Below are 18,022 nucleotides of genomic sequence, written 5' to 3'. Positions count from 1 at the left end.
CCTAAAATGTTAACGTCGAGGAGTGCTTTTTTATTTGTTTTTGGAAAAAAATGTTTGGTTGAATTAACTGGAATTCTGGTGGAAAATAAACGATCCAGAATTTTAGTTAAGCCAACTAGATTTCTGATTAAATATACCAAATGTTGGTTATTTCAACTATAATTTTAATAGATTTAATCGGAAATCTTGTAAATTTAACTAAAATTCTGGATTATTCATTTTCCACCAGAATTCTAGTTAATTTAACCAAACATTCTTTTCTGTGCGTGTTCATAGATTTTCTTAATCATCAACGTTGTCATAACTTTGGCTATGCCAACGCATTACCAGTACCACGGACCACCGGCGCCCATAGGCCACGATGGCAGGGTCATGGACACGCCGGAAGTAGCACATGCCAAAGCGGCGCATCTAGCTGCCGTAGCGGAAGCTGTCGCGAGGGTTCCGCATAGCGTGGCTTCCTACGCGAAAAATCAGGACTATCACGGATATGCAAACCCCGTATCAGTTAATCATCAAATGTACCACAGCGGATACGGATATCACGGGTCGCCTGCCCCGTTAGATCATGATGTAAGATTTTTATCCTATTCATTGTCAGTCAAACAATTAGAGAGTTCGATGCAATAATATATATATATACTTCGTGATTTGATAATGCAGAAATAATTCCTGAAAATGTGTTCAATTTAGATCATCATTTTCCTCGATTTCTTGAAGATATGAACTATAATCTAATAATAATAAAATATGATATTAATTATTCTACTCTTTAAAACTTTTAGAGAGTAAAATCTCTCTCACTCTTAAAAATTGAAAATTAAGCCATTCTTTTTCAAGACTGGCTTAATTTTCTCTCTTCAGGTGAGATTTCACTCCAAAGAATTTAGAGAGTATGCAACTTGTTGTATACAGCAATAAAGATATTATTAATGATACTATTAATGATAGTTAAATATCATGTTCAAGCATGTAAATTTACATGCTTGAAATTTTGTAAACTTCTAAAAATGGATTTTACATTCTGTATATAGTGGAAATTACAATAATTGATTCGAAAATAGTTTGACAACGTTGGGGAGGAAAGCCAGACGCAAAAACATCATCACTCTCCATTTCTCATTGTCCCTTTTATTTTCAGGGTCGCGTAATAGACACGCCGGAAGTGGCCCGAGCAAAAGCCGCGCATCTGGCGGCTTACAATCACATAGCTTCCTCGACACCTGTCGTGTATGATCATTCGCAGATTTACAAGCCACCGGTTTACAATCATGACGGCTATTATGACGGCGACTCGTCAAGTCCCCTGTCTCACGATGACAGAGAAATTAATGGTTACAACGATTACTAATTTTGGTTAAAAGAACGTACGCGGCAACGAGATCGTCAAGTTGACACTTTCACGATTGAATAATGACGCGTTTAAAATCGACGCGACAAAATTATGAAATTGACGTTGCCACAAAGTTGCACAATTGGAAAAAGCGTTCCTTAATTTCATATGGATTGTAGTTAGTTATACAATGCGTTTTCAAGTTTCGTGATACGTTGTAAATGATATGCACCTTGCATCATCGGCTTTCAGGCTGAACCGTAAGATGCACGCATTGGATCGTTATCTAAGACGCATTTTAGCCTGTAAGAAATATAAAGCATTCCGTTGTTATTTCCTGATTTCCTATTTTATTACAACAGTATGCTCTAAATATTGCTGTTTTTACTGAATTTCTTTAAACGGATAGCATAGATTTTGCGTAGATTTTTCTGCAAAATGGGAAAAATTCACAGAATATATTGTATCTATATAAGAAAATTCAATATTCGTACTTAAAATGTATTTGTGCAGTTATTCCACACACAACAACCGAATTTTAATTTATAATAACATTATCACATGTAATCTTGTTATACTATCTTGATTATGGAAAATCATGTTTAATTATGATGTAAGATTATGATTGTTAACGTAGATATATAGAATGTTGAACAGAATGTAACTTTTAAAATGATGCAACATATAATATGTCCTGTGTTATAATTTATAAACGTTAAAAAAAGGGCGCAATTTAAAAAGATATACTTCAGTAGCACGCTATAATAATCAAATCTTAATAATCAATTGCAATTCATAACATGCATGTAATTTTATTACTATCTTGACTACAGAAGTTTAATTACAATATAAGATCGTGATTGCGACATAGATAGAATGTCGAACAGAATGTAATGTTTTAAGTGACTGGTTCTGTATTACAGTTTATGAATTTATAAATACATAGAAGAAAGAATGCGATTTAAAGAGATATACCTATTTCGGTACCTTACGTTATAATAATCTAATCTTAATATCATAATATGTATTATTGCATGTAACGTTGCTACTATCTCGACCACGAAAAATCATATATTTTATTACGATGTAAGATTATGATTTCTAATCTTAGATGGAATATCGAACAAATAATATTTTAGTAATCGATCTTATGTTATAATTTATAAATGTTAAAAGGAAAGGCAATTTAAAGGGATATATTTTAGTACAGCATGTTATAATAATTCAATATTAATATAATAACATTATCGCATGTAATGATACTATCTTTACTATGAAAGATCATGTTTACGATGTAAGATTATGTTTGCTGACATAGATAGAAATCGAACAGAATGTAACTTTTTAAGTGATCCTGTATTATGATTTATTAACATTAGAAGGAAGAACGCTATTTAAAGAGATATATTCCAGTATGTCTGTGTGTTTGTATATGTACCTTATGTTATAATAAGTAAATCTCGATAATATATAATCTTATTTCTATACCTTGACTACAGAAGCTCATGTTTAATTATATTATGTAAGATAATAATTGTTATAACTTAAATAAAATATTGAACAAGCTGTAGCTTTTTAAGCGATGAAACATCGGCACGGTTAATTATAATTTACAGTCGCAAGAGAGAGGAGAGAGAGAGAGAGAGAAGAAAATACGAGATTTAAAAAGATATATCTTGATACAGCACGCTATATAAGCAATATCATATCGTTGTCGAGAAACGATATATGCAACAGGCATACCTGTCAACATCCGCCTGCGGCCTCGCAAGCTGGCATACCTCGTCGTCTTTTTACATTTGCGAATGAATCCGAGGAATGATTGATCCGGTCACTTAACCACGTCCCGAGCTCTCATTCCGAATACGTCGTAGTCGAATTCAATTCAAGGCTCGCAACATTTCACACGACGACTCCGACATCCCTTGAGCTATTGGTTTCATATTTTAGGTCGACATCACGTTGATATCATTTGCGATATCGACAAATCCCTCTCAGCCCATAAAGAAACGCTAATTTCGAATATTTTATAATTAATGAAAAACTTTAATCTCCATTTCATTAAATCTTTGATAGTTATCTTTTTTGTTCCTCTTTTACGTGTTTCCTTTCTATGTCTATTTACATTCACGCTACATGTATTTACATTTAATTTGATGGGATATAGCTGGCTTTCTCTTATTTTCACTTCTCTTTCGTCAATTTTGAAAGTCGATTTCCTCATAATGAAGCAATTTTCCATAGCAATTTTCCACGCAAATCTCAAAGTATCTTATATAATTACGCGTGTAATTATCTTAGCACAAGGAATCGAGGTTTATCGTAACAACCGCTCGATTCACCTAATCGGTACTTATAGGAATCGCGCTACGAGATCGATGAGTCGGCCCACACATACCCGAGTTCGAAGGAAAACAACAAGTTAGCCGGCTAATTGCAGACGTCGTTTAATGGGCATTTAAGGCCATGCCCGGCTCGATTATGGCCATACCCGTATGTGTGCTTATGCTAATAAACAATAGGGTCGCCAGGCGTGCCAAGATTATCTTGAATTCCAAGGAAAAGGGCTTTTGTTCCTCGCGACAGTCACGTCGTTGCGTATCTATGCGTTATAATAAAGCGCCCACACGAATACCAGGAAAATTTCTCGTCCAATTTTGAAATGGTGAAAACAAGTGAAAATTTTTATTTGCACGCGTTTAAAGAGTAATTAACAACGCAACGTTCCGAACAGCGATCATGCGTTACTCGTTACGAAATCACGTCGATACTCTACATACGAGATGTACCAAAGTAAAATATTATCATTGTTTTAATTATTCAAAAAAGGGGAAACTGGTGAAAATTTTTTTAAGAATTTTTCATATAATTTTCCAGAATTTCTATCATTTTTCAAAATTTCTACATAATTTTACAACTTTCTCACATTTTTTTTATACGAATTAGAACACTTCTCAGAAAATCTACATCTTTTCTCAGAATTTTTCATATATTATGTTAATTATGAAATATCGTAAAATTTCTAAGATTTTTTGTAAATATAATTTCTGAGGAAATGTTATAAAATCTAAAAAATTTTAAAATATTTTTCAAAAATTGTGGGATGAAAAATTTCAGAATATTTTAGAATTCATTTGTATGAAAAATTCTGAGAGAAAATGTAAACTTTCCGAATATTTCTGAATATTTCTGAAAAATATTTGAATTCATATAAAAATTATGAGAAAAATTTATACTCCTACAAAAGGTTAACTTTTACAAAAAATTATCGTAATAACTAAAGACTTAGTCATCATAAAAATTTTTAATTTAAGTTCAAAACATTGTAAGTGCCAATAAAAATGCAAGTGAAAATGTAGCATCGCCACACCTCATTTTTCTCCGCTTGTAGCAGCACTTTCCATCAGATATTAGAATCTAGAACACAACACACTTACAACTCATTCATACAATAAAATGCGTTTGCACAATTTTGATGTATTACTACAATGAGTGATAATAACCTCATATTTTCATAGTTAAAAATATGAAACAATAATTGTATAAATTATAATAAAACATCAAGATAAGGATGGATAAATAAAATGAACCATTTTTATATAGCAAATACAATTGCAATAATAAATTACTATTTTTTAATCGCTTATTATTTACATGGTAATAATAATAAAAAAATGTAGAAAATGTAAAGAAATAATTAATCGTTTTCATGATTTTTACGCCTCTATTCTGTAACTTTTAACCCTATTTTGCAACTTGTAATTGTTTTTGCGTAGTTTTTATCATGTATAAAACTGTGTACATCAGTTGTGATGATTATAATTTTCCAGTTGAAGCAGCTATAATTTTCATGGTCAAAACAACTGTAAATGTACACTTGACACTGAAAATTATTATAAATTGTTGTTAAATTGCAAAAAAAAAATTTTTTTTTCAATGCATTTTTTATAAGTGGTTACTTTTAATATGATCTCTCATTAATCGTTTATTAAACTATAATTTAGAGCGATTTTACTAATTAATCAGTTGTGTTAATTCACTATATTTATGTATATACGTACAAAGTAATAAGGTTAACAATTTGCCATTATGTGCAAATGTATCTTACAACTCGGTCGTGTTGCTCAACGATATTACGTTGGCGTGGCGCGTATAATGAATTAACGTAACGCTTACAAAAACGCACGTGTTATGAATTTACTACATTTCATTTTAATAAATATAACAGATATGAATCGCTTAAATAAATATTAAAAAGTAGTTCTGCAAATTTCAAACCGTCCTTCCGCAACTACAAGTTTCCTTGAATAAAATTCTCAACGATTTCTAAAAGATATTTTCTCTCTAAAAGATCCTAGAAAATTAATGCGTTTTAATTTCTATCAGAAGCTTCCGTTTTTGAGCAAAATAGCATAATTCTTGACCCCTTGAAAATTTTCTCCCGCGAGATATTACGGATTCTTAAACGTCGAGCGGTCGAAGCGGTCTGCATGAGACCAGCACAAAGAGGGTTTCGTCAGGAAGTGAGACCTTGAGGAAATGGAATTTTCGATCGAGCAAAAAGACGTACTTGCACCTGCTGATACGTATCGGACATCACTCGTCAAAAAGCGACCCGTCCCGATCTCATCCAGGAAAAGTTCTCGATTTCGAGGACGCGCGGCCGACCTTCATTTCGCGCTCTTTTTCTACGTCGCACCTCATACATTTTAATTGCGCCTTGTCCCTTCCACCTTTCGGCAGCTTTGATATCGGCAAGGACGGCCGTTGATCGGCCGCACCTGACAGTATCGGGAAGTCGTGGTATAGTTGTCTTAACGCAGTGAACGGAGATCCTCCGCTGGCGGTGCGCAACCTTGTTGATTTTGTTTTTTTTTTTATTGAAGCTTTTTCTCGCGGATAAATATAGGGATCTGTCAATAAGGCACTGACAAATACGATTATAAGTGTTCAATATCACTTTTACACCTTTTATTACATCTTTAAATATAGATGCAATGAAGAGATTGTGAATGCATAGCAGAATTTATTGATCCAGATTAAGGCTGCATCCAGTTTGGATACTCACGCATTATAAGCTTTATTCTGTCTTCTTTCCACAAATAATGAGTGATAAAAATAGAATGAAGCTTATTATTAACCTGCAACTAGACCATCATATGAGTCTTGGTAAGCTTAGGACATTTTCCTAGTTTTCAAATAGTATAATGATTTGGAATAATTTTGTTTCACGGTTTGTTTTATTTATGTAGTACTATCATCGAACTATATTTATACTAACTATAAGTTCAAACGTTGTAATTCTTAAAGAAAATAAAGCTAATAACAAAAAGTTAGGTTTCAAGGATTTATGTGTTCCTTTAACACAAAAAATATGTATTACTATTGCTAATTAAACAATTAAGTTAAATTATATGCAAGATTCAGCATAGAAAAAACTGACGTATTTGTCTTGACTTTAATTACATCGCTCATCGGTTAAGCTTCACTTAATACGTTATATAAATTCACGTGCGCGTACAGGAAGATGATAGCCTGCTTGCACCTTGCGGTTATACGTCAATGAAAGGAACGCTCATTATCCATCATATTCGCGATAATAAACAAGGTTTCATGGCCGGAGTCACTTTCCACGCAATTCATCAAGCAAAAAGTAATCGACCCTTCGTGCGGCCAACCGCGCCGGGCTTCCTGTTGGATCAGTCGGGCCCTTGGCGGTTTCTCTTGACGATGATGAGGAGCGTGAAAGAGCCGGCTAACGAAGTCGGAAGACTGTACGAGACTGACCTCGGTGATGCATCCACATCTGAGGAGAGGTGTATCCCTTCCCAGGTAGATTCAGACGGTGGCAGAGACTCATTAACGTAATGTCAATGTCAGATCTTTGAGGCATGACACGGGGTGTGGTCCCCTCCTACGGGTTGACGACTCCCTACCAGGATTCACATATATAAAAGGGGATACGAGCTTCGACACAGTACGACATAGCAGTCCATACTTTAGGGCGAGTACTGGTAATCACCCAGCAGCGCTTCATCACGTTGATAAAACATGAAGGCTCTCGTGAGTACCATTGGTCGATGGCGGGCCTCCGAAAATTAATCTTACGGGCGAGAATTGTATACAATAGTCTATTCTATCAACATAATTATTGTCAAACGCCAAATATGATACAACATCTATTTATTAGTTTTAATTGGAGTCAATATATTCTTCGCCATTAATTTTTTCCGTAGTTAAATTACTCCAATTTTGGAGCCAGATACTTCGCAAATATTTAGGATAATTATGCATAGAATTCACTCGTGTATTTATTTTGCAGATTATTCTATTCGCATTCTGCGCCATCGCGACGGCAACACCGGTCTTGGACACGCCGGAGGTAGCGCAAGCGAAAGCGGCGCATCTCGCCACTCAGGCTTATGAGGCCGCGAGGAACACGATCGGTTATGGATGGCCCGGTTATGGATGGTCCGGTTACGGATGGCCCGCCCTTTATGCACCTGCAATTGCATACGGCGCTCCCATCGGCGCGGATGGCCGAGTGATAGACACACCTGAGGTCGCCCAGGCCAAGGCTGCCCATCTCGCCGCTCACGCCCAAGTATGACACTCTTGGTTTAGAGATGGTTGCGCAAACGGCAATAGCTATTCGTGACCGATATTCAATGCAGTATCGCTCGTTATTATTAAACGTCGAGAGCCGCCGAGGCAACGTTGATCTACGGTATAGAAATATTACATATATTCAGGTGTAAGCCGCGATCCGATCATTTTGTTCCATATCATTTTGTTTCTGAGACTTTTTGGTAACGTTAGTTCATTCTTTGTGATTCCGCTGCGTCGCAATGTCATATCGACGATTTAATTAAATATTTATTCACACAACAGGAGGCTGCCAAGATCGGACTGGTTCCATACGGTGCACTAGCATACGCCACCTCGCCTGCATTCTATGCTTACGCTCCACTTGGACCTGATGGCAGGGTAATCGACACTCCTGAAGTGGCCCAGGCTAAGGCAGCACATTTGGCCGCACACGCTGCAGCAGCCCGAAACGCTGTTTAATAAATTGTAAAGTAATCATTGGAAATTGCGTATTGATAAAATCAAGCTATCTCTTCTCAATTGCGAAAGTACATGCGGAGACACTTGTGCCATGATTAGCCATGTTTTATATGGATCTGATGTGAGGAAGTTTTAACAATAAACAAGCCATTTTTAAGAATTGTATGTGGTTTGGATTCGTCCTTTTTATTAAATAAATTAAATTCGGAAGTATTTGATACACAACAATTCAAAAGATAATATAATTTTCTTATATTGTGATTTAACGAGTGTTAAATAATCAGAAATAAATAGAAATAATGAGTCTTTAAATACAACGAAATATACACAAACGCGTTAAACTTTTCATCGCGATATATAATTTTGTATCAGCAATCTGGGTCTTTAAACACATTTTCATTCTTTACGGTTCTATCCTGGGTATTTCCTGTCCGACCAATTCCTGTTCATGCAAATTTCTCATAAGTTCTACGAATTAAATTGTATACTGCATATTATTATTTATCAAATAAAATTTAAACGTTCTTTAAAAAGATTTGCATGGTTTGCAAAATGAGATGTGTACACAAATTCATACAGAAATATTTAAGCACTAAAATCCACTTTGGCCAAATACATATAGGCCTTCTGTTATTTAATTAAATTTATTCTCATCGGTCCAAATTTGTATTATAATTATTTAAGGGGTACCATCTAGGTGAAAATTTTCAAAAAATCGAAAAAATTTTTTTTGTCTGAAATGATGCTTTAGACTCTAAAGTTTAGAGTCTTAAAAATAAGGTGCAATTGATCTTATACGTAAAAAAATTTTTTTTAATGGTTTTACAACGGTATTTCTTAAAGCGCGGCGTGACGCTATCTAAGCGCATCGGAGAAGCGCGCAGCAGTTTAAGGCTTTTGCGTTCTGTAGATACATTACATCAATGTTAGTTCAAAATGTATTATAAGAAAGCAGCTGAAAAGGAGAAGAAACTGTCGACAGTAAAGGACATAATGGAATTATTGTGTCTGATGATAGGACGTATGGAGAAAGCGAGGATTTTCGTCAATTCGACTGTGTGGTCGCTCGCTCCGAAAACGTCTTCAAGTGGTAAAAAAATAATCGACATCGCTGCAAATATTGCAACTTCCATTTTCAATGATGAATTTCAAGTATAATGGAAATTATGCAAGTGTTATACAACTGACTGATAGACCACAATTGTTATAATTTCTATGTCGAAGCTAACGCGCGCCGCGTCAAGTTTGCCGAGTGCTCGCTTACAGATGCCGCTCGTAAAGCTTCCACATTCTTCAGGAAAGAGGAAAAGGAAGCAAATATCAATGCAGAAGGACAATTGTATGGTGCAGACATCACAGACTAAAGATAAATTAAAAATTTCTGTAGTTAAATATGAAATAATGTTACTCAAAACTTTAAACACACTTTTCTCGAAACCATGCTTTTCTAATTGGCTTGCAGCATAACTTTAACAAACTTTATCCAATCCACTTGAAATATTTACAGCAGTCGCTAAACTAAATTCTCTAGAGAAGCACACATGATTTTTATAATCGGTTAAAAACTTTTTTTGTTATAAATACTGTTTATTGAATTTTTTTGCGTGAAAATGAACTTTGTAGTCACAAATGTTCATCATTTCTACAAAAATCAATATTTTAACATATAGATGTGTACTTCTCTAGCAAATTAATAGATTATAAAAAAATTTTGCTTTTTGTCCTTAATGAAAGTGAACGGCACTTATGCTGCAAGTCCCGGAGGCCTATGAAAAAAACGCAGTCTCACTTATATTGTAGAGTTTCAGCGCCGCCATCTTGATACAAAAAAATTAAACAAAAATAATTTTGTGTCCTTAGATATATGTAGGTACATACAAAGGTCTCCAATCCGAATTTCTACTCATCTTATTATTTGACTATAACAAATTTACAAAGTTACCTTATGTTTTCAGGCGTTATCCTTTAAACATTTGTTTTAGAAAATTGAAAATATGTTTGTGAATTTTTAGGGAGTGCACACTGTTACAATTGCCCTGCCAATCACAGCGACTTCTGCATAGGAAGTTTTCTTTAATTTTTTTTCTAGCTCTGTGCTTGTGCGCAATTGGCTCGTGTATAATTGATATACACCCAATTTTTTAAGATTTTTAAATCATTTTAAGAGTAGGTAAAAAAACGGACGGATTCAAGATACCCAGACTTATACCAGAGGTATCGTTTTGTATTTGATACCGCAAAGGTTATATGATTTCAAACTGTATAAAAATCTAAAAAAATTCTTGTATACTTGTGTGAAAGCTTTAACGAATTTTTACTATCGTAGAAGTCAAGTTGTATTTTAATTATTTTTTAAGCGTTTTCCACTGAAAAACCTTGTGCAGCACCAGCGCTATGCTAGATTTTGATGCTACATACACTCAATTGATAGCTACCATTCGGATTGTACAATAAAAGTACTTTTATTTTTTTTCTATGTACCCTATGAGCGGAGATATATATAATTACACAGACCTAAATTGTTTATTTTACAATGATATTCTGATTGATTTACTTAGTTTTTAAAAACTTCAAGATTTTTAAATATCAAAATTTTAATGTCATTTACGTACTTATTATTAAAAACACCAAAATTAAGAACAATATTGTTGTATGAAGTTAATTAGAATAATGTTATACCTTAAAGCATGAACACAATCTGAATTTCAACTTGAACTGATTTCCATTATTTTTAAAAAGGAAGAAAATCGGAGAATTCTGTGTAATGGTGCTTTTTTTGCACCAGTTTTGTCTGTGGAAGATTACACTGAAAATATGTAAACTGATTTTCACAATGGAACAATACAATTACACTCAGTGCTGCACTAGTTTCCTCAACAAAAAACGCTATACAGATTAAAATTTGGGTGCGGTCCACTTGGCGCTACAAATGCTTCGAATCGTTTGGAGCGTTGTTTTAACTGGTCCACATGGCGCTTCAAATGTGTCCCAACAGCACGTATGACGTCATTAATACATCACAGGTTTCCACTTCCACCTTATTACCAATTGCTTCCAATGCTACTGCTTGGAGAGGTAGTTTAACTGAAGCGTTTAGTTTGAATATACAAAGCGCGGGAAAGCATAATAATAATTAATTGAACGAAAAACTGATCTTTAATCTGTAAAGCTGATTTTTAAATTTACATATTATTATATCGTGGCATCGTGCTACATATATTACTACCAATCGTGCTGTATGGTATATTGTATATATTACATTATTAAAAATAAAAATTGTATAAACTATGCCGATTATAAGGTTACATGAAGGAGATACTGGAATGATTCATAATCTAGAAGTTTCCGAAGAGGATGCTATTATCTTCATCATAAATATAAGTAAGCGATTCTAAAAAAAACTTCACAGCGCACGTTAGCATGACTTTCATTTTATCCGTAATTGCAAAATACGTACTAACGCTTCAAAACGCTTCAAAAATTGGTCCATTTGCATATTGTTGGCAGCATTAGTAATGCTAATGGACCGTTCTATAGAAGCATATGAAAGTGAAAACGTTTGAAGCGTTTGTAGCGCCAAGTGAACCGCACCCTTTATATACCAAAATTCATAATAAAAATCGACTGTTTCTTCGAAGTCCCACATTACCGGCTGAGAGGCAATTATTTAAATTGTTTTTTAAAAAATATTCAATAATCACATCATAAAAATTCTAAAAAAGATGAATGGTCCAACATCGTCATTCTGTACATTACTCGGCCTTCCCGATTTCGAGCGCTTTCCGCGCCATCGCCACCGCGCCGTCCTTGGTTTTATGACCGCCGATGAACCGAACAGAGTGCACAAATATAGCGCCTTCAATTCCACAAGCTTCCACAAGGGCATCAGCGCGCAAACCGCCCCACGCTGCTGGCAAAAACATCCTGCACACGAAACTTCCCAGCGCTACCGGCATACATTGAACCCGATAAGCGTTATCAGCCTCAAAAATGGCGTACTTTATTGATGGCGACACGTTCATATCCTTCTCCAGTTGAAACAAATGTTCCTTCCACGGTACTGCTTGCGACAACACTATTATCTCTCCGCTCGGATCGACCTTACGGAAATATTTTAAATTTAAATCACAATCGAAATGTCTAAAGCAAAAAGATAGAGGTAGAGTTCTCCTTACTTCAAATCGATTTTCCACAGCGCGTCGTACAAGATCTCTTGCCGGTAACCATACGTTTTTCGAGTATTGTACAAATTCTAAAAATTCCTCCAGAACCAAAGCCATAGCTTTCTCAAATTGTTTCTCGATATCTACATCCCGACTGTTCCACTGAGGATTCAGTCTGCTTACGCGCGCGCTTAAGTCGGTAACTATTCGATATCTGAAACAAACGCAAGTGCAATAATTTCGAAGAAGACTGTTGTGCTATGTATCGTCATAAGTGTCTGCTTACAATGGCTCAGCATCATACATGGGTATGCCGTTATCTATACCATCAATTTCCTTGATTAGGGTGTCGTAGATTTTCTTGAAAATCTCATCGATGATTCTATCCTCTGTTATATTCGAAAGTATATTCCTTAATATCTCATGACCGAAATGGCAGTAGATCAGTCCGGCACTGCTTAGTCTTATTGTCCAATCGTATCCTGGTTTTTTCATAACGGTACTCATCGATTCTTGAAATTCTCTGATACGAGAAAAGAATAAATAACACAATGCGACAAAAATTGAGATTTTGCCAAAAATAGAGATTGGCGCCTCCGGTGAAAAAAATTTTCATTACATCATGTATCTTTTTTAAAAACATATGTTTAAAATTTATAAAGATTTATGAAAAAATACTTTAAACTTTTTCAGATTTTATACGCGTGTTTTCGTCAGAAATTATAGAACGAAAAATCTTAAGAATACTTCAAAATAGCTTAAAATATTTCAAAATTCACATATATGAAGAATTCTATAGTTGAAAAGATGTGTAGACTTTCTTAGTACTACCGACAATTCCAATTCGTATAAAAAATCTGAGAAACTGATTTGAAGAATTTTAAGAAAAATTTTCATCAGAGGTATCATTAATGACACTAATGCCAAAATCTGTAACAAATTACTGAATCTGTGAGATCCATTTAATTTATTAATTAAAAGACACTAATTAATTTCAAGGAATCAAAATGACATAACATATATAAAAAAATGAATACCAAATATTTTAATAAAACTGATTCCAAAGGACTTCTAATTATATGGCAGTAGATAGAAAATTGGGTCTTAGTGAATGAGTTAGTTTTTGCATATAAGTAATGTAGCTTATAATGTAATAAATAAAAGATATAGGGTTCAATAATGGATAGTTTTTGAGTTATGGATATTATAGTAGTACAGTAAAGGTGTAAAATTACTATTATATATTGTATTGCGTTATTGTATTATTATATTGTATTATTGTACTGTATTACTGTATTTTATTATATTATTATTACATTATATTGTACTATTTATACATTAATGGTCATTAATGTATATTAGGTCCATAGCAAAAGTTAAATAAGTCCAATAGACTTACCGATCTAGAAAAGTAAAAGTAAATTAAAAAGTATGCTAAGTTTACCTCATGTGATGATCATATCGATGCCTGGATGGATCATACTCTCCACCGACGTCCACCACGATATCACAAGTATCCAAGACACTCTGACTTCGAGATCTAAAAATGTAATGGGATATCCATGGATTCTGCAACCCAATATTTTCTATTCATTTCATTTCAATATTATAATTCATGTCATTTAACTAATGCCCTTTGCCAACTTTATCAACATGGTTTAATTACTCAACAAATATAAAAATTTATTAATTATATATTGGTTACATGTTGAGGACATATTGAGTTATATTGGACAATATTATATCAATAATTATGCTATTAATGTCTATATTTCTATATGCTAATGTAGATTAACTTTAATCTTGGTTTAATTTACCCTTTAGAACTAAAAAAGACAAAAAGTAGGTTAAACCAAGATTAAAGTTGACCTACATTGATAGAACAGTAGAGTTTCAGCTTTAGCTTTGTATAGTTACCTCACTATAGAAGCATCCTTGTACTGCGGCAGTAGTTTCAGGAGCGCGCAGGCGAGGACTTCATCGCAATGAAAAGTCCCATCGTGCGTACCGATCCTGACGGCCGATTTGCTCGACATCGTTCTGAGAGTGAAATCGAACGTTTCCCGCCACGTGAAAAATTTGGAGAATCCGTTGGAACGCGCGTTTCTTGGTAATCGACTGAAAACTCGAATCATCGTGCTAAATTGTGACTTGAAGCTATATCAAGTAAATGTTTAGTATTACTATCAATCTTACGAATTCTCACCAAATCGTAGCGAAACGTGAATTCCGCTGGAATCCTCTTTACATGTGGAAGTAATCCAAAGTAACCTTTAAATTGAGGTTATGTGTCTCAATGGTGCATATCACTGACTATACGTTTTATAGAAATACATGTATACTTGATCTTTTTGAATCCAAAATCTTTTCCCTACCGGCGATTGGTTGATACAAATCGAATTTGAGTCCAGGGCGACGTAAACTTGTTGCTGGCTAATATTTTTAGGTTAAGTGAAAGTTATTCAACAACGTGATTTGTAATTTCCCACACGAAACGAGGTTTATCAATTGTTTACTCCTTTAGGTAATTATTCTCGTTCTCCTATTATATTGCCATATCTCATCAGTATAACATATTATAATTCTAAGAAACATAGTTTTTAATTTTCCAAAGCAAAAAAAGAAATGTGTTTTAAATGTAATCTTAATGTATTTAAATATGTATTTAAAATTTTTTTTAAATACATTTAATCTTCCGAAGATGATGTCAAAATCTATAATAATTACTAACACTGTGTTTGTAAAACTCATTTACTTTTATTAAAAGCATTAATATACATATATAATTTTAAGGAACTCAAATAAGTTAAATAAAAAAGAACAATATTAAGTATATTTTAATAAGAACAATCTAAATTTGCAGATGTAACATAAAGAATTAAATTGTTTGATATTTTTGTGTAAAGTGGCAATTGTTACAATAATAGATATTAGAATTAAGAACTAATAGTAAATTCAAACTTTCAACTTGTGTCATTTTTCTTATGAGAGTGCAATATGTTTTACTAAAACTGTAGTAACATTAGATATTAGTCAAATTGCTTGTATTATGTTTTTATATAATAACTTTTAATGTACTTACAGAATGGTGCAAGTGACTGGCCTTGTAGCAATACGATTCCACTTGATGCAATAGTTCCTCGTTGTTGCCAGTTTATAGAGTGCTATTACTATGTTATTTCAATTTGTTTAAAACTGGTCTTGGAAAATGCCAAAACGTACTTGTCCCTTCGAAGAGGACTGTCATCTGTTGCCACAGATGAAAATGCATGTGGGAGAAAAGCAGGTAGATAACGGCGTATCGAGTGATCAGCGGATGAGAGATGTCTATAGTAAGTATTAAGCTCGTTTTGTGAGATATTGTATGCTCTCTTTTAAATCTTAAAACTCATTTCTACTGATTGTATTGATCAGCATACTAGTTTCCTCTATTTTTATAAAGAAGAAGGAACTAAGTTGAAATAATATGTCAATTCAATGTGGATGAGTCTTTACATTTGACCTTGTGTATACTTCCAGGTAGGACCCTGAGTTTGCTTAAAGCAGGCGCGAAGACACTCTCCCATAAATTAAACACGTCAGGGCAAATGGATTCTTTAGACCTACCTTCACCTCACTGTCCATCACCTTGTAAATTCAAATCTATATCCAATATGAAACAGATGCTGTTGACCGACAAATTGCAATTGAAAACTAATGACAAAGTTGTCAATGTGGGTTGCAGAATTATGTTTGCACTTGGACCATCTTATATGGTTTGTGACTGTCTGTTTTTCTTCCAGGATATCCAGGTAGACCTCTGCGGGTGTTACCGGTTGATAGATCGGTCTATAGTAAGCGCATGTTATTACTGTGATCAAGCGTTGTGTTCCTCCTGCCAATCTGTGTGCGCCAATTGCTCAGAATTGTTTTGTCAGAACTGCTCTCTACCTGTGTAAGTTATTAGCTATGTATGCCTTTATAAAAGCTTCATATGTACGTAACTGTATGCGTTGTCTCATTTCAGATATAACTGTGACGAACAAATCATGTGCCTTAATTGCTATCGATAACTGTCAAAAAGAAAGATATTTTTACGCGAGTCTTTTACGAAAATTGATATTTATTTTATAATATTATTAATGTAAAACAAAAATTGTTACAAATATATTTTAAATATCATTATTATGCAATAAAAATTTACAAAATGAAAAAATAAAGTACAAATCTTTGCTTAAAAAAAAGTTTTGTTTATCTTATCCTGTAAGCGTCTTAAATATTAGATAATGTTTCATTAGAGAGAGAGTACGTAAAAAATAAATTTATTTAATATAAAAATTCTTAAATGTAAAAGTAACGAATAACGTTGTTGCTCATATTTATTTTTTATTTAATGAGAGTTGCAATTGTTGCTTAGGATTTCTTATATATATTTTACATACAATACGTCTAAGTATAGTTATGATTCTCGCTTCTCTTTCAGTTGTAAATCACAATCAATCGAAGATTTTTAATATGAAATCTTCAGAACTCATTTAAAAATCCTGGCTGAGATAATATTTTTCGCAATAAGTTCTTTATCGAATTAATTTAGGGGAGCATTATTTTATATATAGGAATGACCGAATGTTTCGGCTCATCATATTTATATTATTAGCGTCTCAAATCGATTGTAGTTAACGTCCGAATTTTCGGCGCACAGTCACATCTGAGATTATTAAATTTAAATTAAGATATTATGAATACAATATATATATATATATATATATATATTGTATTCATAATATCTAATTTTGACCGATCATTGGCGCTCTCTACCATATGTATGTTGTATATTAAAAAATATTTTATTTAATTTAAAAAACTTAGTTGAGAATATAACTTCAAAAAAGTTTTTTAATTTCTCCAAAATTTCCTAGTTCATTTTTTATATAAAATAGTTTTGTATTTTAACGTCTAGAAAAAAAGAGTATGCAATTTCTTGTAGTGTACAAAACGTATATAAAGTATATATATGGCGAGTATAGAGACATATATATAGAAACTACTTATATTTTATAAAATATATGTAAGAGAGAGATGTAATTTTTCTCATTTACTATTTGAGTTAAGTACGTCTGTATATAGTTTCCCAAAAGTGTGAAAACCCCATAATAATTTTTGTAAAAACGAAAACATATATATAGAAACTACTTATATTTTATAAAATATATGTAAGAGAGAGATGTAATTTTTCTCATTTACTATTTGAGTTAAGTACGTCTGTATATAGTTTCCCAAAAGTGTGAAAACTCCATAATAATTTTTGTAAAAACGAAGATATCGGAAAACGAAACACATTCCGATATTTCAAAAAAATATTTCTAGCTTTTGGCGCGAGTGCTGGTCATCGACATAGAGAGTACGCGAGAACTATTTTAATTTATTAATACGCAAAATGAATAAAAATAAATTTTTTTTTAAGTTCAATAGGAATTTA

At 33.3% G+C, this 18,022-nt stretch overlaps 3 protein-coding genes across 7 annotated transcripts; 2 read left to right on the top strand and 1 right to left on the bottom strand.

The window, feature by feature from the left end:
- The first annotated feature begins 276 nt into the window (after positions 1–276).
- On the top strand, positions 277–8,561 carry LOC108761632 (uncharacterized). Its single transcript, XM_018508247.1, has 5 exons — positions 277–573; positions 1,142–1,348; positions 6,857–7,165; positions 7,656–7,937; positions 8,225–8,561. The coding sequence occupies exons 1-5, from the start codon at positions 313–315 to the stop codon at positions 8,399–8,401; spliced, it is 1,236 nt and encodes a 411-aa protein (XP_018363749.1). The 5' UTR covers positions 277–312; the 3' UTR covers positions 8,402–8,561.
- A 3,069-nt stretch (positions 8,562–11,630) lies between these two features.
- LOC108761673 (UPF0160 protein MYG1, mitochondrial) lies at positions 11,631–14,829 on the bottom strand. 3 transcript variants are annotated; one of them, XM_018508335.1, is made up of 6 exons: positions 14,482–14,708; positions 14,009–14,104; positions 12,851–13,087; positions 12,577–12,778; positions 12,401–12,501; positions 11,631–12,325 (listed from the first exon to the last, which is right to left on the bottom strand). In XM_018508335.1, the coding sequence occupies exons 1-6, from the start codon at positions 14,697–14,699 to the stop codon at positions 12,154–12,156; spliced, it is 1,026 nt and encodes a 341-aa protein (XP_018363837.1). In that variant the 5' UTR covers positions 14,700–14,708; the 3' UTR covers positions 11,631–12,153. The 3 variants fall into 3 exon arrangements, with proteins under 3 accessions (XP_018363837.1, XP_018363838.1, XP_018363836.1); XM_018508336.1 differs by adding an exon at positions 14,771–14,829 and having other exon boundaries at positions 11,632–12,501; positions 14,482–14,682; XM_018508334.1 differs by having other exon boundaries at positions 11,632–12,501.
- LOC108761674 (uncharacterized) lies at positions 14,676–16,647 on the top strand. Of its 3 annotated transcripts, none has more exons than XM_018508339.1 (5): positions 14,676–14,730; positions 15,649–15,896; positions 16,084–16,277; positions 16,347–16,498; positions 16,571–16,616. In XM_018508339.1, exons 2-5 carry the CDS (start codon positions 15,773–15,775, stop codon positions 16,614–16,616), a joined length of 516 nt encoding a protein of 171 aa, XP_018363841.1. In that variant the 5' UTR covers positions 14,676–14,730; positions 15,649–15,772. The 3 variants fall into 3 exon arrangements, with proteins under 3 accessions (XP_018363841.1, XP_018363840.1, XP_018363839.1); XM_018508338.1 differs by lacking the exon at positions 14,676–14,730 and adding an exon at positions 15,018–15,088; XM_018508337.1 differs by lacking the exon at positions 14,676–14,730 and having other exon boundaries at positions 15,773–15,896; positions 16,571–16,647.
- Positions 16,648–18,022: the final 1,375 nt, after the last annotated feature.

This window comes from Trachymyrmex cornetzi, unplaced genomic scaffold, assembly GCF_001594075.2.
Source record: "Trachymyrmex cornetzi isolate Tcor2-1 unplaced genomic scaffold, Tcor1.1 scaffold26, whole genome shotgun sequence".
NCBI lineage: Eukaryota > Metazoa > Arthropoda > Insecta > Hymenoptera > Formicidae > Trachymyrmex > Trachymyrmex cornetzi.
Note: the sequence above shows the minus strand (reverse complement) of the source record. Positions and strands in the feature narration are given on the sequence as shown.

Excerpts from the sequence above, each read along its gene's own strand:
- LOC108761674 (XM_018508337.1), top strand. The coding sequence starts at position 15,773 with ATGCCAAAACGTACTTGTCCCTTCGAAGAGGACTGTCATCTGTTGCCA. Across the intron at positions 15,897-16,083 it reads GCGGATGAGAGATGTCTATA|GTAGGACCCTGAGTTTGCTT; the intron begins GTAAGTATTAAG and ends GTATACTTCCAG. Across the intron at positions 16,499-16,570 it reads CAGAACTGCTCTCTACCTGT|ATATAACTGTGACGAACAAA; the intron begins GTAAGTTATTAG and ends GTCTCATTTCAG.
- LOC108761632 (XM_018508247.1), top strand. The coding sequence starts at position 313 with ATGCCAACGCATTACCAGTACCACGGACCACCGGCGCCCATAGGCCAC. Across the intron at positions 1,349-6,856 it reads TTAATGGTTACAACGATTAC|GAAGATGATAGCCTGCTTGC; the intron begins TAATTTTGGTTA and ends GTGCGCGTACAG. Across the intron at positions 7,938-8,224 it reads ATCTCGCCGCTCACGCCCAA|GAGGCTGCCAAGATCGGACT; the intron begins GTATGACACTCT and ends TTCACACAACAG.
- LOC108761673 (XM_018508334.1), bottom strand. The coding sequence starts at position 14,699 with ATGATTCGAGTTTTCAGTCGATTACCAAGAAACGCGCGTTCCAACGGA. Across the intron at positions 14,105-14,481 it reads AAGGATGCTTCTATAGTGAG|ATCTCGAAGTCAGAGTGTCT; the intron begins GTAACTATACAA and ends TTACATTTTTAG. Across the intron at positions 12,502-12,576 it reads CTGTGGAAAATCGATTTGAA|GTCGATCCGAGCGGAGAGAT; the intron begins GTAAGGAGAACT and ends TATTTCCGTAAG.